At 44.9% G+C, this 21,079-nt stretch overlaps 1 protein-coding gene across 1 annotated transcript; it reads left to right on the forward strand.

Moving 5' to 3' along the window:
* Positions 1-1,045: 1,045 nt before the first annotated feature.
* Positions 1,046-21,079, forward strand: LOC133384234 (fatty acyl-CoA hydrolase precursor, medium chain-like). The gene is made up of 4 exons (XM_061626149.1): positions 1,046-1,226; positions 12,289-12,493; positions 20,287-20,431; positions 20,942-21,079. The coding sequence occupies exons 1-4, from the start codon at positions 1,166-1,168 to the stop codon at positions 21,077-21,079; spliced, it is 549 nt and encodes a 182-aa protein (XP_061482133.1). The 5' UTR covers positions 1,046-1,165.

Raw genomic sequence — 21,079 nt, forward strand, 5'->3', positions numbered from 1 at the left:
GCTACAGACTGGGGGCAAGCAATTTTCAGGCATTGTATAGAAGCCGACTGAGACTGACTCAAAGCTATACAGTATTCCAAGAGCTCTGCTGGTGGCAAATGCCATCAGCTCCCTGCACCTGCTCTGCAAATGCCGAGATACACTTTGCCAGTTGAGCCAAACAGGGTTCCAGAGGCCCCCTTCTGCCTTGATAGCTCCCCCCTCAACTGAATTGCCAAAGAAGGCGGAACTGCTTCGTGCGCCATCTCCCAAAGCTGTTGCAACTTGCAGGGGAACTCTCCACACCTCAAATGTTGTGCAATCCTGCCTGCTTACATTTTAGGTGACCTTTGCCTCCGTGCATGTAAAGAATCTGCTTGCGTTTCAAGTACCTGAGGGGGGTGAAGATTTCCATGGCTGGCAAAGTGGTTTGGTTGCTCCCTTTCATCCTGGCCTCAGCCTTGGCAGCTGAAGGTGCGATTTTAAAAGCAGGGAGGGGGTGGGTAGAGTTGAGGCGTCTTTCTTTTTTGTTTGTTGGATTTTTGTTCCTGCTGCAGAAATAGAATTGACAAGACGCTGGCAGGGCCTGGGGGGAAAGTGGCCAGGCGGGGGCTGCCTCTGGCCATTCTGTCTGAGGGAGGAATTCTGTGCAGTGCAGACTCTCACACTCTGTGCAGTTGGTCTAATAACGATGACAATAAAAACTTAACATAGTACTTTAAAATGCTTTACATGCAGTTATTATATGGTAGTCCTTACAAGCAACTGTGTAAGTTAAGTAAATACTACTCACATGCTACAGACTGGGGGCAAGCAATTTTCAGGCATTGCATAGAAGCCGACTGAGACTGACTCAAAGCTATACAGTATTCCAAGAGCTCTGCTGGTGGCAAATGCCATCAGCTCCCTGCACCTGCTCTGCAAATGCCGAGATACACTTTGCCAGTTGAGCCAAAAAGGGTTCCAGAGGCCCCCTTCTGCCTTGATAGCTCCCCCCTCAACTGAATTGCCAAAGAAGGCGGAACTGCTTCGTGCGCCATCTCCCAAAGCTGTTGCAACTTGCAGGGAACTCTCCACACCTCAAATGTTGTGCAATCCTGCCTGCTTATATTTTAGGTAACCTTTGCCTCAGTGCATTTAAAGAATCTGCTTGCCTTTCAAGCACCTGAGAGCGTTGAAGATTTCCATGGCTGGCAAAGTGGCTTGGTTGCTCCCTTTCATCCTGGCCTCAGCCTTGGCAGCTGAAGGTACGATTTTAAAAGCAGGGAGGGGGTGGGTAGAGTGGGGCTTCTTGTTTGTTAGTTGGTTTTTTTGTTCCTGCGGCAAATATAGAATTGACAAGACAATTGAAAAGAGCCATTGGGACACTTTGATGTGCAACTGACTCCCTCCAGATTGCTACTTTGTTGCCCAAGGCAGACCCTCTTGCTTCAGGAGCAGGGAGTGTGGGGGGGTGAGGAGTGGGGGGTATATTGGCCAGGCTTTAATAGGTATTCTCTACTCTTTCTAAGCCTTCAGGAAAGATACCTGCCAGGAGAAGAGGCACCATGTTTGGCATTAGTTTGGGGGACCATGTCCCATAGCCTATCCAACATGCTAATATTCCTGTTGAACTTGCAAAAACACATATACATGTATATCAGACTTTAGATAATCCCTGGCTGGCACCACTGAAGCTATTTAGTTAGCTATTGAACACCTGGAACTGCTGTTAGAAATCATTCCATCTGGCCCAGGATGGTTTACTGCCTGGCCGTGGCTCACCAAGATGGTAGTGGTAGTGAACTTTCCTGGCTGTGTCATCTCAGGCTCCTTTAAGTGGAAATGCTGTGATTTTTTGAAGGTAGGATCTTCTGCAGACAAAGCATGTGATGTTCTGCCACTCCTGGGCTGCGTATGAACCTGCCCTTCTGCCCACATCACTGGGTCCAGACTTGAGGGCAAGTGATGGCTCTAGTGGTGGCTGTTGCCCTCTAAAACTGCTCCTTCTGAATCTCTGGCTTGTTGAGCCAAGTAAGTGATTGTCACCCAACACCTCCCATCACTTGCGGAGCTTTCCCATCCAGCCTGCCTCTGTTACAGACTCTGTCCACACCATACATTTAAACCTCTCCCTATGGAATGCTAGCTCCTAGGAGTATTTCCTAGGATTCTGTGCTTTAAATGTACTTTAAATGTAGACTGTGTATGCAGCCACAGTCTCGGGTGTAATACAGTATCATGACCCCGCCTGACAAATTTGCAAGCTCTGAAAGTGGCCAATTTAGGCTCCTGTCTAGACTCCAAGTTTGCACCAGTTCCAATTCTGATTCTTTAACTTCTGAGGCAAATACATCCCCCAAACCCAGGATTACTGACCTCAGGCCCAGAAGAGTACTTCAGGGTCATGCTCGCTTCAATGCAGGGAGTCAAACCGGGACCAAAACCCAGAACAACCCACCCACTTTTTAAACTGGAACAGAAATTGATCCAGTATCTGAGAACATAAGGAGAGCCTGCTGGATCAGGCCAACAGCTGATCTAGTCCAGCATCCTTGTCTCACTGTGGCCAACCACTTCCCCATGAGAAGCACCCAAGAGCAGCCTTCCCTCCTGTGGTTTCCAGAACCTGGTGTTCATAAGCATACCGTCTCTTCTTTTTCTCCCATATGCTTGGTTATTTTATCTTTAACAAACATGAAGATCCTGATGTTCCAAAATCCAAAGACCTTATGGGACCCCCGACACCACTAAGGACAGTTAAGCAATGCAGTACAATTACTTAGCAGTTACCAGTACTGCAGTGGCAAATTCAGAAGTGCACGGTCCCTTCATGATCGTCAAACAACACCCCCTCACAGCCACATCCCCTTTTCAACTTCCCCTTATCTCACTTGTTCTCCCTGTCATCTCACGAGTCCACACTCCACTACAGCAGACATCCCTAGGAGCTAATCAGCATGAAAGAGAAGGCTGTGTGCAGTATTATTGTGGCAAATTCAGAAATGCAGGGTCCCTTCATAATAGTCAAAGTCACGCCCCCTTTTTTTGCTGCTGGGTTGAGAATGAGATCCTTGTTTTAGTGCCTTCTCTCATAACAGCTGTCCCTATGAGCCAATAAGCATGAAAGGGGAGAGTGTTAGCTACTGAAAAGAGTCTTCTTAGTGGCTCACTTACCTGATGTTATCTTGAGGCTCTTGAGACCCCTTGATGCTTAATCTTCCTGATCTAGGAATCCTCTATTTATACCCAAAAGACCCCCTGGGAGGGGGACCTTATACCTATGTGATCATTAGGTATAATGATAAGAGCATGCCTATCAAATTTGCAGATGATACAAAATTGGGGGGCATAGCTAATACCGTGGAAGACAGAAACAAAATTCAAAGGGACCTTGATAGACTGGAGCATTGGGCTGAAAACAACAGAATAAAATTCAACAGGCATAAATGCAAAGTTCTACACTTAGGAAAAAGAAACCAAATGCACAGTTATAAGATGGGGGATACTTGGCTCAGCAGTACGACATGTGCGAAGGATCTTGGAATTGTCGTTGATCACAAGCTGAATATGAGCCAACAGTGTGATGTGGCTGCAAAAACGGCAAATGCTATATTAGGCTGCATTAACAGAACTATAGTTTCCAAATCACGTGAAGTATTAATTCTCCTCTATTCAGCACTGGTTAGGCCTCATCTTGAGTACTGCGTCCAGTTCTGGTCTCCGCACTTCACGAAGGATGCTGACAAAGTGGAACAGGTTCAGAGGAGGGCAACAAGGATGATCAGGGGACTGGAAACAAAGCCCTATGAGGAGAGACTGAAAGAACTGTTGGTGTGTGTGCGTTGTTGTGTGAAACAGCATACATTACGTTGGAGTTAAGTTGAGCAAGAAACTTCTTCAGAGCATTAGAGCATGTTAAGAGTCTTTTATTAAGACATTATGGTTTAAGGCTTAAGAGTAAATACATGTAGAGTTTCTTCAGTCACCCCCCCTTCTGGGGGTAAACACAGAAGAGAACCTCTCAGTTCAGAGGCATAATACAGAAGACACAACTTACAGACTGTTAGAACTTTTCCTTTCTATCAGATGGTTACCATAGCAACGGCCTTGGCAGCCCGTTCCCAGACTGGGCTAAGACATAACTCCCCCTAATTACAGTTTTGCAGACTTGATGGAAAACAGACTCAGTGACAGTGCGGTTCAATGGTCAACAATCCCCCCATTTTCCCATCATGTCTGTAATTCATTACAACAATAACAACAATACATTTCTCCAATACATCTTGCAGTACATTTTACATTTCAGTACAGTTCAAAATTACATCTCAGTACATTACAGTACATTTCAAAACATCTCTGTACATTTAGCTAGAACTTTATTCAATCAAACTTTGACTGTACACATGTCAAATACAAAGTGTCAGCATCCATTTCCACCAGTTTATGCATTCCAGGACTGGATACTAACCCCACTGTGAATTTTTCAGGTGGTTTCCCTATATTTGATCTTGTAGAACGTCTTAAAGGTACCAGAGCCTCTGCTCTCTCGGCCCCCCCATCTGTGCTTGTGCTTGGCACAGCCTGCGCAGGAGCTTCCATTTCCTCAGCCTTACGTTTCTTCGATCTGCGTTTTGCACAAATGAGCTCATTCAAAGCATCTCTGAGAGGTATTTGTGTGCCTTCCACTTTAATGTCAAGATCTGGCTTAAATGATTGTTTTTCTGTGTCATCTGACCCTGTAAGAACAACTGTTTCCCTTTGATCCCAAGGTTTTTCTGAGACTTTAATGCTTCTGCTCAGAAGTAACTGCTGTGTTTCTGGACACCAAACTCTGAAATATGCATTCTGAAATCCCAAAACAAAACCTTGCTGTGCTCTGGGTGCAAGCTTGCCCCTCCTTTTTCCCTGTGGAATGTGGATCCAGCACCTTGCCCCGAATTTTTGAATGTGTTCTATTTTAGGCTTTCTGCCAGTGATTTTCTCATAAGGAGACATTCCAAGAGCACTGTGTAATACCCTATTGTGAATGTAATTCGCATAAAGAATTGCTTCTGCCCAAAAAGAATTCCCTAAACTGCAATCCATCAGCATGGCTCTCATTGCTTCCTCAAGCACCCTATTTTTGTTCTCTGCAACCCCAGTGGAAGGTTTAATTGCTATTTTCTTACTTGCCAGCACTTCATGCAATGCTTTACCCATGAATTCTTCTCCCTGGCCTGAGTGTATAGCCCCCACCGTGATGCCATGTTGAGTTTCAATTCTCTTAATGAACAGTTTCAGCTTTTGCTCAGCTTCACTTTTCTGCTTAAGCAAATAAACATGAGTGTATTTTGTAAAATCATCAACCAGTACCATAAAGAATTTCGCACCTCCTCGTGAAGCATTTATTGGCCCTGATAAATCAACATGAACTAGCTGGTAGGGAGCTGTTGTGGTTCTTTCAGCCTCCCGGTTAATTGGTGCAATAGTCATTTTAGCTTTATGACAAGAATCACAATCCATTAACTGTCCACAATCTCTTAAACGCATGTCTTCACTATGCATTGGGGTTTTCTTAATCGTGTCAAGGTTTGCATGCCCCAGCCTTTGATGCCATTCATGAACGCAGCCCTGATGTACCTGTGTCTCAGCATTTAACACAGCTTGACTGCTCTTTATTACAAACTGTGAATCATTAAGGCTTCCCTGCAAACACACTTGATCTCCCCTCATTATATAACATTGGTCTTTGTGGAAAAATATGGAAAAATCACAACTCACCAGTTTTCTGACTGACAATATGTTATGAGCCAATTCCGGAACAAACAAACAATCTGACATCCCAAGTTTATCAAATCTCACCAGTCCACGGGCTTCCACCCTTTTACGCGATCCATCAGCAAGTTGCACAAAATCCTGCACTTTTTCTGAAGTGTAAAACAAACTTCTGTCTTTAATTAATATATGGCTTGCCCCACTGTCAAGAAGCCAATTAACAGGTCCTAAATCTTGAGACTTCTGTTTACAAACAAAGTTCACACTTCCCTGCTTCAAGCCTCCGTCCCTGGAGTTTCGCTTGACTGCACAGTCCCGCTGGAGATGCCGTCGAGCTCTGCAAATAAAACAAGCCTTCAGCCTCTGCTGTTCCTGCTTGTTTTCCTGTCTGCTGCTGCTTTCTTCTTTCAGCTTGGCTCTTTGCTTTTCCTCAGCACTTTTCGCCTCTTGTCTCTGCTGCCATTCCTGGGTCAGCTTTTCCTCAATAAAGGCAACGTTCAGACCTCCATCAGGCATGGCTTCGAAAGCCATGACCATATTATTCCAAGTCCCATCGAGCAAAGCCAGGATCAGATAGGTCTTCTGAAGTTCAGAGTGTTCAACGCCTCGGTCCGTCAACTCAGCAAACAGGCGTCTGAATTCCGTGAGATGCTCACACATTTCGCACTCACCCGTGAAGCGCATTTGATAAAGCTTCCGTGCCAAACACAATCTAGATCCCGCAGTCTGTTGCACATGAAGAGCCTCCAACACGTCCCACATCTGTTTGGCGTTTATAACATCTCTCACGTGTAGCAGTTGAGAGTCAGATAGAGCCAGAAGTATAAAAGCCTGCGCCTTCTGATCTCTATGCATCCAGGCCGCGGTCAGTACCGCCGGAGGGGGTCCATCTATAATGTCCCATAAATCCTCTTTTATCAGCAAAGCCCTCATCCTCGGCTTCCAGCTGGCAAAATTCTTTTCCGTCAATCTTTCCATTGGCAAGCCTCCCCCAGACAGGTTTACAGCCATGTTGCTCACCTCTGTCTGGTACAATCAATCAAGCTGCCCTCTGGAACTCCATCTGCCGTTCAGACCAGCAACTTACTCCCGTGTAATGCGCTGTGGATCTGGGCCCATAACCCCTGTTGGCGTGTGTGCATTGTTGTGTGAAACAGCATACATTACGTTGGAGTTAAGTTGAGCAAGAAACTTCTTCAGAGCATTAGAGCATGTTAAGAGTCTTTTATTAAGACATTATGGCTTAAGGCTTAAGAGTAAATACATGTAGAGTTTCTTCAGTCACCCCCCCCTCTGGGGGTAAACACAGAAGAGAACCTCTTAGTTCAGAGGCATAATACAGAAGACACAACTTACAGACTCTGTTAGAACTTTCCCAGTCTATCAGATGGTTACCATAGCAACAGCCTTGGCAGCCCGTTCCCAGACTGGGCTAAGACATAACTCCCCCTAGTTACAGTTTTGCAGACTTGATGGAAAACAGACTCAGTGACAGTGCGGTTCAATGGTCAACAAGAACTGGGCATGTTTAGCCTGGAGAAGAGAAGACTGAGGGGGGATACAATAGCACTCTTCAAGTACATGAAAGGTTGTCACATAGAGGAGGGCTGGGATCTCTTCTCGATCGTCCCAGAGTGCAGGACACAGAATAATGGGCTCAAGTTGCAGGAAGCCAGATTTCTACTGGACATCAGGAAAAACTTCTTAACTGTTAGAGCCATACGACAATGGAATTCAAGAGGCAGCTGGACAGCCATCTGTGGGGAATGCTTTGATTTGGATTTCTGCATTTCTACGCAGGGGGTTGGACTTGATGGCCTTATAGGCCCTTTCCAACTCTACTATTCTATGATGATCTTCCCAGCACCCAGGTTGCTGGGTTCTCACACAAGTGACTTTTGTTTATCTTTCTTGACCCTGAATTTGGGCTGGGAAAACAGCTGTGATGTTTATTCCCAGCCCTTGTCTGTGCTTTAGTTTGACTAACAAGAGTCTTTCTTTGATTCTTGTTTACATAAGCAGGGTGAGAGCATTTGCAAACCAATTAAGATCACTGTCCCTTCTCAGCTTGGGCAAGCCATAAACAAGCCCACCTGGGCAAGCAGGGGTGTGAAACGAGCTGGATTGTTTTGGTTAATTGAACAAGGTTTCCCAAGCTCTGTTTTTGAACACAGAAAGAAAACTTCTTTCTCAGCTTATTACAGCCGATGTCAGGAAGCTGTGCTGTGACCCTGCAGGGCTCTTCTTATGTTCTTATGTTCCCAACAGAAATACTTTCATGCCTAATTGATGTTTGTTTAAAAGCAGCAAGCATAATGCTGCATACTGAGAAATGTTCACAATGTATGAAAATAAGCCATGTCAGCAGTGTAAACTGGTTCATTGAACTCTAGGAGAATGTCATGCCAGGTCGCTTTAAACTGTGGTATGCAAACACTTTCCCTTATGACTTGTTCAGCGCCAATAAACTGTAATCTTACCTTTCCTCTTAATCATTTCCTTCTTTTAAAACTTAATGACTACTACCACAACAAACAAAACATGCTAAACCCAGAGAATTCTTGTGGTTTTCTATTCTTTTTTTTATCATTAATTTTTATTCAAAGTTTCAAAAAACAAAACAGAACAAAACAAACAAAACAAAAACAAATTAATAACTAATACAATACAATAAAATGTTGACTTCCGATTTGTCGCAGATCAGTTATAGATCTATAATATATAACAAACCTGTCTCTTAATATATTACAAAATCACTTTCCTCCAGTAGTCATCTTAATTAATCATCAAATCTCATTAACATTACTTTATTCTTTCCGCAAAAAGTCAAAGAGAGGCTTCCACTCCTTGAGAAATATATCCATCAATTTTTCTCCAAATAAACATGTCAATTAATCCATCTCATCAAGTCTGCTAGGTCCAGTAGTTTCAATAGCCATTCTCAGTGTTAATTCCATCTTCCATCTCCATCCTTGCACCCATAATAATCTTGCTGCCATAGTCATAGTAGTCATATAATAAAAGTCTGATAGGAATTTCTTTCATCACAAATATTTCCTTGCCATCAATTCCGAATGTACCACTGAAATGTTGTTGTAAAGTTGCATCTCTGCTCCTCCTTTCCACAGAATGCACCATCACATCTCCCGAGAGTTTTTCCATTGTCACACATCTGGAATTAATTCTGTAAACTTTCTCCATTTCAAGTTCCATCAAATCCTTCCAATCCAGGAATTTTTTTGAACCGTCGATATCTTTATCTCTAATCTCTTCACCGATTCCTTCAAGGACGGTGCTGAATTCCAAACAGTGATATTTGTCTCCAGGATCCATCACAGCCATAAAATCCAAATCTTTTTCCAAGTCTATATTTGATATATCTATTCCAATCTCCAGGGCTTGAACCTTTCCTTTAATTTTTATTTCATCTTCTTTTATTTGTCCAGCCGTATCTTTGGTCTCATCCACCTCCCCTCTCAAAGAATCCTGAATTTCCATCAGGTCCTGTCTCATTTTGCCAAATTCACTTTTCATCTCTTGTCTGCTCTGTCTCAGCTCCTGTCTCACCAGCTTAATCTCATTCATTATTTTCTGAAACATATCTAAATAGAGAACCCCTTCCTGTACATCCAGGGTCTCAGCCACCTTCTTGATTGTCATTCTTAACTATTCCCAAGCAAAGAACAGTTTATTTCTTTTTCCAGTCACAAAGGAGTTAATCCTCCAAGCCTGCTGACATCACCCTCTAGACAGCACAAACCGCCTTATCTCTTATGTGTCCAAAAGTGCAAAACTAATTTAGTTCACAGCATCCAAAAAATTAATGGCATAAAAAGTAAGCAGATTCATCAAAAAAAAAAAAAGTAGACCAGAAAAAATAGTCTCAAATGTCATAAAATCAGATTTCCTCTTTAGATTAGTTGCCCCTCATCCGTTTATATCTTTAAAATGCTCAATTCCATGCCAGCTTTTTGCAATAAAAAACAAAGATAGGCTATTTCGATTTTCTTCCTCCTTAATTCCGTGTATATGAGAGAAAGTTATAACTCACCCAGGGATTCTTTGTTGCCGATCCTTTAACAAATCTCTTTTATTGTAACGATAACAAAGTGATAAGTGTAGATAGAAGAATGCTTGCCTGTTAGAATACGTTTTTCTTTAAAGAAAAAAAAAGTCTTGCTTAATCAGTTTGAGCTTGCTTGAAATTCCTGGCTCCGTCCGACGTTGCTGGCAGGTCCTTCGTTCCTAATGAATTCAAGTCCCCCAACAAACACAACGAAGCTTGTGGATAATCTCTTCGTTTCTCCCTTGCCTGGGAGAAAGTTTTTACCAGTAAAAAAAAAACCTTTTGGCTGGTTTTAAAACTGAAAAAGCTTCCTCTGAGATGAGAGCTCGCCTCAGAGGCAAGCACAAGCTAAGCAGTCCTTCCCAGAAGTCCTAAGCAATCCTTCCCGGATTTCTATTCTAAAGCCCTGATAGCGGTTAAGGTGTTGGACCTGGGAGAGCAGGGTTCGAATCCCCACATAGCCATGAAGCTCCCTGGGTGACCTTGGGCCAGTCACTGCCTCTCAGCCTCATGGAAACCCTGTTCAGAGGGCGCTAGAAGTCGGGATCGACTTGAAGGCAGTATGGGTCGGGATAGGTTGTATTTAGGAAAAGGTTGCATTTACAATCACATTCATCTTAAAATATTTAAAATGTTTCTTCTCATGCTTGTTAAATGGAACACACTCTTTCAGTATTTTAAAAATCACTTTTGAAATTCACAAGCTTGTTTTAGAAACTTTACTGATATCAAGTCAACACTACATATTAATTATTATTTTGGTAACTATCCAGCAGGAGAGTCTAGGGCAGCACTACTGCCAGGTTTATACATAATTTTATCAATACGAAACTTTCAGATGGATTTTTCAGACACAAGACACCGCCCTGGGCTCCTGCTGGGAGGAAGGGTGGGATATAAATAAATAAATAAATAAATAAAGACACATGCTCTTCAATTCCTCCCTTAGTTTTTGATAAGCTGTACCTAGAAGCTGTACCTAGATAAGATATGCTTCTTCTAAAATATATTTCCCACATTTTTTCTGAAGAGAGATTGGTTCCATAATTAATTTTGGACTGATCCTCTACATGTTGACTTTGCAATCTGCTCCCCGGCTCTGCTTCCTCCTAGCTAAATGCATGCAGGATTGCTGCCCATTTCCCATAGCCTTGACCACAGTTACTTTGATAAAAACAACATAGGACAAAATGTTGAAGGCATGGAAGCTTCCCTCATCAAGGTAAAAACTTTCAGGGAGAGAGTTTGATCTAAACCAGGTTTGAGGAACCTTTCACCTTTCAGATGTTGCTGAACTACAGCTTCCATCAGCCCTAGCAAGCATTGCCAGTGGCCAGGGATGATGATGGGGGAGTTGTAGTTCAGCAACATCTGGAGGACCAAAGGCCCCTTTTGCTTACTCTAAACTAATACAGGAAGAAGGGGAGCCAGCAGGCAAGAACAACTGCAAAAACTGACGACAAATGCCTGAGGTGAAGGGGGAAAATCCAAAGAATATCTAGCATTCTAGCAAGGTTCTCTTCTCCCCAGCCCAGCTGAAAGAGGCAGTCATGCTGCCAAATCGCATATCCTCCTCCTGCCTCTGTTGATGCCCAGGATATAAATATGTTCCAGAGGAAAGGGGTGGGAGACAGAGAGGGAAGGAAGGAGTTTATAAAACAAACTACAAAGAAGAGGATGGGATGAAAAATAGGGGGGCAACAGCAAGGTACAACCCTCCCACTGAGGAGGAAGCAGAAGAAGAGCAGGAGCAGTCAGGCTGAAGTTAAGAAACACAGAGAGAGAGAGAGAGAGAAAGAGGGGGGGGGGAGACAGAACCAGCGAGGGTAGGTGGATTCTGCTAGAAGACACTGATCAGGAGGAAATCCCAAATAATCCCACCATCTGCACACAGTGAACAGCAGGCCAGCCACAAGCACTGCGTGAATGACTGAGTCGGTGGTCTGGGTGTGAGCAGCTGAAACATACTGTTGCAGGTGTAGATACTATGTTTTCAGCAGCCAACAGTGTGACTGTTGGGGGGCATTATCAACAAATGCCCCACTAGACACAAACAACGGAGTCCTCATTGACCAAGGCAGTGATATTAGTGACAAGAAGAGTTATTTCAATCAAAGACCACAGTTCTTCAATCAAGTGGGGGCTGGGCTGGGCTACTTGGCCTCTCATGTGGCCCCCTTCCAACACTATAATTCTGAGATTTTTTTGTGTAGTGAAAAGTTGTATTAAGTGCCAGTCAATCAAGTAGAAAATATGCCTGATGAAGTTCTGCCTGTCTCACCACCAGACATAGAGCTTGTGCTACCTTCGACCACATCTTCCTATAGTATTGCTTAAGTCTTTCTACGCTTTTCCAGATGCAAAATCTAACACTGCTTCTGACACCACCTGAGAGGCGTGTAGTTCCTACCTTCCACTTGTAGGCTTGAAATTCTGCAGCTTGCATGCCAGAACAGCAAAGGTTCTCCGCCTCAGACATTTCTAATGATGTTAAATTTATCACACAGACCAAAATCCTGCTCCTCCACACGTGCTCACCAAGAATGGGAGGCTCCGGGGCCAACAGGTCAAAGTCAGCGGTGCTGAGAGAAATGTAGATGTTTTTCTTGGAGTTCCCTATGCAAAACCACCTGTTGGATCTTTGCGGTTTTCCCAACCACAGCCGGCTGAACCTTGGAGCCATCTCAGAGATGCAACATCCCACCCACCCATGTAAGTCAGAAGTAGGAACTATTTGGTAACCCTGATTAAGTATTACTTGCTGTCATGGGATGGTTAGAAGAGTTGGCCCAACTCTAGTCCTTCCTGCAATGCCCTTCTGACCACACTGGTGTGTGTGCGTCTGAGAGAGAGAGAGAGAGAGGTCACTGTTCTCTATACTACTTGCCTCCAATATGCAGATTAATTGTGCTCAATATGAACTTGCAAGAGATTGGGGCAGAACATGGAGGAACACTCTGGGATATGCCTACATGACTTCACAGAACCTGCATTTCCTGGGTGGTGTTAGGGATATGCAAGGGAACTCAGTGGTCTGAACTGCATGTGGCAGTGTGTGTATTTACCTAAGCAGCAGGTTTTTACACTGCATTTAAATCACTGAGATACAAGAAAAAGCTACTTTATTTATAGAAATACATAATAGATAGGAAAGGCATACCTAGGAGACAAGGGAAGGTTGGGGGATGTTGACCTGGTGCTCAATGGGGTACAATTGCCCCTGAAAGACCAGGTCCGCAGCCTGGGGGTCATTCTTGACTCCCAGCTGTCCATGGAGGCTCAGGTCTCGGCTGTGAGCCAGGCGGCACTGTATCATCTCCATCTGATACGGAGGCTGCGCCCCTGCCTTCCCAGTCATCTGCTCCCATCGGTGGTACATGCCCTGGTCTCTTGCCTAGACTACTGTAATGCGCTCTATGTGGGGTTACCCTTGAAAATGGTCCGGAAGCTGCAACTGGTACAGAATGCAGCCGCTCGCCTGATTAAAGGTAGCCACCGGCAAGATCACATCACTCCAGTGCTGAAGGAGTTGCACTGGTTACCGGTTGTTTTCCGGGCCCAATTCAAGGTGTTGGTCCTGACCTTTAAAACCCTATACGGTTTTGGCCCAGTCTATCTGAAGGAGCGCCTCCAGCATCAGCAGCAATACCGCCCAACAAGATCGGCCTCAAAAGGCCTTCTGTCTATCCCACCAGTTAAAACAGCTAGACTGGTGAGGACTAGGGAGAGGGCTTTTTCAATTGTGGCCCCCACTTTGTGGAATTCCCTCCCAAATGATCTCCGCCATGCCCCCTCTATGATGAGCTTCTGCAGGGCCTTGAAGACCAGGCTCTTCAGGCAGGCTTTTTGGGTGGGTTAGGTTTTATTATTATTGTTGAGATTTTTAATGTTTTAATGTATTTGTATATTTTTATTTTGTACGTCGCCCAGAGTGGCTGGACAACCAGCCAGATGGGCGACTAATAAATTTAATAAAATAAATAAATAAATAAATAGTTCCAACTAATTAACTAAGCTGGAGGTGCAACGCCCAGACTTGGGTATTGCCCTCATGACTCAGGAGAGAGAGCAAAGACAAAGATATCTCCTCTCTCCTGGGACAGTTGAAGAAGAAGACAAAGGAAGGAGGGGCAGGTCAGCTTCCCTGGGCATATCAGTTTACAAGAAGGAAGTCAGGCAGAGAAGAGCACAGGTAAAGGTAAGCAAGCCAAGCCAGCTGGAGGACCTTAACCCTATCTTCTTTCTGGAATACAAACAAAAGAACCCAAACAGGAGTTGCTCTTGCCCCACTTCCAACAGATGGAGAGCAGGAGTGAGCAATGCACAGCTTTAAATGCACAAGCTAGTGAGCACAGTATAAAGGTCATCAGGAAAGACCTGCTAGCTCCTATCAGAAAAAGCATGCTCTCTTACAGCCTAGGAGATTTCAGGCTTTCTGACTCACATACACAAGGCTCCCTCCCTCTGCAAGGCAGAGACACACAGGTAGAGGAACTTCGTGCAGATTATTTTATTAATTTATGAATAATCTTTCACATGAGGCTCAAGGTGATTTACAAATATGCCATAAAAAGAACTAAAAATAGTTCAAAAACAAATATAGGTTTAAAAAATACAAAAGGAATACCTAAGGTAAAGATCTTTCCATTCAGCTGGAAAATTTTGTTGAAACTAAAATGGTGTAGTGGTTAAGGTGTTGGACTATGACCTGGGAGTCCAGGGTTCAAATCCCCACACAGCCATGAAGCTCACTGGGTGACCTTGGGCCAGTCACTGGCTCTCAGCCTCAGAGGGAGGCAATGGCAAACCCCCTCTGAATACCGCTTACCATGAAAACCCTATTCGTAGGGTCGCCATAAGTCAGAATCGACTTGAAGGCAGTCCATTTCCATTTCAAAATGTCTCAGTTGTTTCCAAAAAGTACCTGTCACATCTCAACAGGAATGTTCTTCCACAGGACAGGGTAGTCACACTGAAAGCCCTGCTTCAAGTTATGGTGGAGTAGGCTACTGATATTTTTGGAACTTCAAGGAGAAATTCTCCTGCAGAATGCAGTGACCTCATGTTATATAAGGGACTCACAGCCCTATACCAGGCCTTGGTTGGGGATTCTAAGGAATCAAAATAATCAGTGCAGTTTTGAAAGGTTCAGTCCAGTGTCCTGATTCAAAATAGCATCCAATTATATGCAGACATGGATGGAATCCTGCTCCTGGATTGGATCTCAGAACCATCATGCAAAGTATGGTTAAAATCAGTGAAGTTTCAAAAGCTTCAAACTGCCATTTGGATCAAAGCAGAGAGTGAGAATAAAGTGACAGTTCGCCTAAACGGAGAAATGTAGGAAGTGGAGTCCTCCAAGGATTGATACTGAGACCTGTGCTTTTAAATTATTCATAAATGATTTAGAGATAGGGGTGAGCAATGAGGTAGCCAAAACTGTAAAACATGTATTTGATTAATAAGGGCAAGGGGACTTGCAGGTGCCAAGGGAGATGTTTGCCAGGACACCCACAGATGTGAACCCCAAATCCATGAGCTAGAGGGAGCCCCCAGCTGACAAAGTGTCAAGGTGAGTTAAGCAGCAGAGTGAGTTTGGCAGCAGGATGAGGAGGCCAGGCCCCCCACGCTGCCTGTCTGGCCCTCGACCTGAACAAAACCTCAGCTTTCAATAAATTAACTCAATAAGCTACAAAAACAATTATGCAGGTAGGAAGCCAGCAGGGGCGTGGGGGCTTTCCAGTGTTTTGCACTGTATGTAACATGTACATCTACATGCCATGGATGTGCTCTTGGGTGTAATGAGCTCCTGGCTCACCAGGAACAAATTTGCTTCCTTGAGGCAAAGGTGGGTGACCTGAAGAGGCTGGGAGAGGCAGAGAGGTCTGTGGATGAGGCCTTCGGGGACATCATAGCTGTGTCCCACTCCAAGGATGACAGTTCTCCTGCTATCATGGGCCTTGGGGAAGGACAGCATCCATCTGAGGAAGAGGGAAATGATCCCTTAGAAGGGACCCATTCATTGGGGGACTTGTGCTGAGGGTAGCGGGTTATTTGATCATTAGGAACATAGATAGTGGGGTGTGTGACGGCTGTGCAGACCACAAGGTTATTTGCCTGCCTGGCGCAATGGTTGTGGATGCCGCCCATTGTCTAGATAGCTTGGTAGATAGTGGTGGGGAGGAATCCGTGGTCTTAGAATCATAGAATCATAGAGTTGGAAGGGGACTTGTAGGCCATCGAGTCCAACCCCCTGCTCACAGCAGGAAATCCACAGCTAGAGCATCTCCCGCAGATAGCTGTCCAGCCTCTGGCACCAATGACATGGGGAAGTGCAGGTCCTGGAAGCAAAATGTAGGTTGTTGGTAGGATGCTGAAAGACAGGACCTCTGTAATGCTGCCGGTCCCACATACAGGGCCAGCGAGAGAGGGCCTGCTTTGTAGTCTCACTGTGTGGATGAGGCAATGGTGTCAGCAGGAGGGGATTTGGATTTGTTAGACACTGGGGAACATTTTGGGACAAGCCAGGCCTGTACAAACAGGATGGGCTCTACTTGAACTGGGATGGAACCAGACTGCTGGTGCTCAAAATCAAAAAGGTGACAGAGCTGACTGAGAGGGGGAAAGGCAGCAGGACCTGAGGAGGGAGTGAACAGAACAAATCTCCCTCCTGAGTAAAAGATAAGAAATGATGACAAATTAAATGAGGTAGGCCTAGAACTAGGCACTGTGAATGCAGAGGCAGATGATAGCAATTCAGAGCGGCCATGGTACCACAGACCAAACCATAATGCTAGAAACCTCTGAGCCAAGATGGGAGAATTGGAGTACTTGGTCTTAGAGGACATAGTGAGCATAACGGAAACCTGGTGGAATGGAGGAAACCAGTGGGACACAGTTATCCCTGGATATAAACTATAGTGGAAGGACAGAGAAGGACGTGTCACTCTTTACTTGAAAGAGGGTATTGAATCCAGGAAGCTAGAAACCTCCAAAGAGGAAGGCTCCTCCACAGAATCAATGTGGGTGATGCTGCTGCACCCCAACAGCAACTTAGTACGTTCTATCACCCCCCTGAGCAAAATGCTCAGGGAGACCTTGAGATGAGAAATGAAACCAAGGAAGCATCCAAACTAGGAAATGTTATAGTAATAGGGGACTTCAACCACCCTGACATAGACTGGCTAAATATGTATACCAGTCACAAAAAAATGGTGAAATTTCTAGGTAGTCTAAATCAGTGGTTCCCAACCTTTATGAGTACGGGCAAACCTCTGTAACCTCAAAAAATTTTGTGACCCCCACATGTTATTTGTTGCTTCTTCTTCTGCTGCTACTCTGGCCTTCGCCACAACTTTAACGCAGGTGGAGAAACAGGCAGAAGAGAGAAATCTGCATGGCAGGAAATTAAACCCCAATAAACATGTAATAAATTAAAACACACAGTTCAAGCAGGCCTATAGGCAAAATCAAAATAGGAGCAAACGTGGGTGCCAGGGGTGGGGGCAGGCGAGTGCGAGTGGGCAGCGGCAGAAATACAAGAGAGATGGAAGTGATACGAAGGGAGGGGCAGGGCTAGAGGGAGGAAAGGCATGTCACATTATGTGGGGGGAGAGGTTCAGTGGGTCAAAAGAAGGCAGCAAGTAAGAGGCAGGAGCTGCTGGAAGAGCAAAGAGGAGCAGCCACATGGGAGGGAGGGCTCTTGGGGCATGAGGGCGGGGAGGGAGGGTTGGAGTAAAGTGGGCCGTGTGTCCATTCTAGGTGCTTCGTTTCTCAGTGACCTCTGGTGGCAGGGAGACCTCAAAACAAGTGCACATGGTCTCACTCCTCTTCTTTCTCTCGCTCCCCCTCCGGTACCCCTACACCAAAGGGAGGGTGTCCCATGGGAGGGAGGAGAGGGAAGCAGACAGCGAGTGCGAGGATGGCATCCTCAGCCGCTGCCTCTTTCTCTCCCTCTCTTTCTGAGGCAAAGGTGAGCAGTGACCTCCCATTTTTTTCTGCCCCCCATCATCACCCCTTCCCCTTAGTCTGGTACTGGCCTGTGTGGGGCTACAGGAAAATGCACGGGAGGGGAGAGTGTGCTGCCGCTGCTGTGTGCCTCTTTCTGTGTTGTTCACACTGCAGGAGTCTGGTGGGTTACGGGAAGGGGTTGCAAGAGGGCCAGTGGACCCCCCTGCACACACACACGCCGCTCAGTACCTGTTTGCCACCATGTCTGCGCTCTCCTTCTGCTATTGCTGCCGCCGCCACAAGTCTGTGCTGCATGCAAAAGCTGGGACTACCCTTCTCCATAAGGGGTTAAGGAGCTGGGAGCTCCAGAAGGACAGTCAGCAGCTGGTCTCCTTGAGGGCAGGGTGAGGAGCCAGGAATGGAAGCCGCTCACACTTGCTCAGTTTGTTCAGCCATCCTGAAGACATTTTTAAAATAATAATTCCTTTCTTGGCTCTTTGTGGGCCCCCCAGGATGACTTCCCAGCCCCTCTGGGGGTCATGGACCCCAGGTTGGGAATCTCTGCTCTAAATTACTGTGCCATAACCTGGCAGGATATGTTCTTGATAAATCCACATTGGCTCCTAGTAATGAATGCATTGGTTTCAAGGTGCTTCCAGACTGACCCCTTTATAATCTGCTCCAGAATTTTCAGGGGTCGATGTCAGGCTGACTGGTCTGTAGTTCCCAGATTCCTCCTTTTTGCCCTTTTTGAAGAGAGGGACAATATTAGCCTTTGTCCAGTCATCTGGCTCTTCACCCATCCTCCATGATTTTGGACAGAGAATAGACAGTGGTTCCAAGAGTTCTTCAGCCAGTTCCCTCAATACTCTAGGATGCAGTTCATTGGGACCTGAAGATTTGAACTCGTTCAAAGTGATTTGGTATTCCATGACCTTTAGTCTATTAATCTCAAGCTACAGCCCTGCCTCTTTAACTTCATATTTGCCAGGAGACCCTCTTGTGGGAGAAGACTGAGACAAAGTAGGAATTCAGCACTTCTACCTTTTCTTTGTCATCTGTTATCATTTTGCCATCCTCATGGAGTAGCTATACCACCAATTCTTTTATCTATCTTTTACTATGGATGTAGCTGAAGAAAGCTTTTTTGTTGCTTTTGTTGTCTCCCAGCATGTAGAAGAACAAGCCTTGCTGAAGCAGAACCAGTCCAGCTTCTGCAAGGGTACCTTTTGTCTCACCAACCTTTGAGAGTCTCAACAAGCGTATAGATAGACATGAGCCAGCTGACATAGTGTACTTGGATTTTCAAAAAGCTTTCAACCAGGTACCTCATGAAAGATTCCTGAGTAAGCTCAGCAGTCATGGAATAAGAGGAGAGGCCCTTTTGTGGATCAGGAATTGGTTAAGCAGCAGGGAGCAGAGGGTAGGAATAAATTGACAGTTCTTTCAATGGAGGGATGTAGAATGTGGGGTCTCCCAGCGGGTCCCTATTGGGACCTATGCTTTTGAACTTGTTCATACACCATCTAGAGTTAGGGGTGAGCAGCGAGGTAGTCAAGTTTGCTGATGATACTAAATTGTTCAGGGGCATTAAAACAAAAAGAGATTGTGAAGAGCTCCAAACTGAGTTGAATGGGCAGTAAAATGGCAAAGGCAATTTAATCTGAGCAAGTGTAAAGTGATGCATGTTGGGGCAAAAAAATCTTAATTCCACATATACGCTCATGGGGTCTGAACTGGTGGTGACTGACCTGGAATGAGACCTTCAGATCTTAGCAGACAGCTCAATGAAGATGTTGACCCAGTGTGCGGCAGCTGTGAAAAAAGCAAATTCCATATTAGGGATCATTAGGAAAAGTATCCAAAATAAAACTGCCATTGTCATAATGCCATTATACAAAACTATGGTGTGACTGCATTTGGAATACTGTGTACAGTTCTGGTTGCCTCACCTCCAAAAGGCTATTGTAGAACTGGAAAAGGTTAAGAAAAGGGCAACCCAAACGATCAAGGCAGTGGAGCTACTCCCTTGTGAGGAGAGGTTGCAGCATTTGGGGCTTTTTAGTTTAGAGGTGCTGGACTAGATGGGCCACTGGCTTGATCTGGCTTAGGGTCTTATGTAAGGTGTACAGCTATAAATAAAATTGAAGAGGTGCATATGTAAATCCTGGCCAACCAATCCAATATCCAGGAAATATCCAGGAAGCAAGAAACAAGAAGCCCTCGGCAGGCAGACCATCCTCTTGTTGTAGGAGGGAGGGGCTCACAGAGCAAAGGGTGGGTCACTTGGGAGGCTGGTTATAGAGGCTTGGTGGCCCTTGTGTGACATCACAGGAAAAGGTCAGATCAGAAACTGGAACGCTGTGGTCAGGCAACTGCCCTGGTTCCAGCTCTTTAAAGGTGTTCTCTCCATGCATTAAGTCATGCCACACTTTGATTCCTCCTACTCCTATTATGGCGGTGAGAATTCTACTCAATTGGTGTTTGTCAAATATGAGAAGCTTTGTTGCTCTCAGTGTACTGAATACAATTCTTTATTTTATTTCTTTGTCCAGATGTCTGCAGGATCCATTGGTGGGACAAGCTCTGTCAGATGCTTTTAGTAATGAAAAGGAACCAGTCTCTTTGGGCGTTTCTGAGGATTGTCTATATTTAAACATCTTCACGCCGACCCGTTCTGACATGAAAACAAGGTTTCCAGTAAGCTACAGTTCTCTGAAGTGCTTTTCACTCCCTATTATCTTGTCTTGGCCAAGTTTCCCGCATTTAATGGCTTGCTCTTTTCTCTCTGAGATTTGGAAACTCTCAGATTATTGTGCATTATTATCAGACGCCAAAGGCATCTAATCTTCTTTGTAACTTACACTTTCTTGGTGTTCAGAAATGGCAGTCCAGGAAAGAATCACAGCCTAGACTCTGCCAACTTCACTGAATTAAGTAAATAATATAAAATATACTAATGCCAAATAGTCCCAGTTATAAGACTGACATAGATGCACTTGAATGCATCTAATCTAGTGGGGAACCACAAAGGATACCTTCCCTATGATATGAAAGCATCTATTGTGTAGTTTTATGTTTTAGAAGGACTGCCTACTTCATCTGGGGGGAGGAGCTAGATCACATGTACATTTGAACATTTATTTGGCTTTGATGGAGAAAGCTGAGTAATGCTATAGCATGAGCCCCAAATCCTATCTTTACTTTCAGGTGATGGTCTGGATCCATGGAGGAGGTTTATTGGTAGGAGGAGCAGCCACATATAATGGGTCTGCATTGGCAGCTTATGAAAATGTGGTGGTGGCAGCAATTCAATACCGGCTGGGCATTCTTGGTTTTTATAGGTAA

The sequence above is a fragment of the Rhineura floridana genome, chromosome 4, assembly GCF_030035675.1.
Source record: "Rhineura floridana isolate rRhiFlo1 chromosome 4, rRhiFlo1.hap2, whole genome shotgun sequence".
NCBI lineage: Eukaryota > Metazoa > Chordata > Lepidosauria > Squamata > Rhineuridae > Rhineura > Rhineura floridana.

Bases quoted from the DNA above. Each gene is read 5' to 3' on its own strand.
- LOC133384234 (XM_061626149.1), top strand. From the start codon at position 1,166: ATGGCTGGCAAAGTGGCTTGGTTGCTCCCTTTCATCCTGGCCTCAGCC. The intron at 1,227-12,288 runs GTACGATTTTAA...TTTATCACACAG, and splicing joins CTCAGCCTTGGCAGCTGAAG to ACCAAAATCCTGCTCCTCCA. The intron at 20,432-20,941 runs GTAAGCTACAGT...CTTTACTTTCAG, and splicing joins ACATGAAAACAAGGTTTCCA to GTGATGGTCTGGATCCATGG.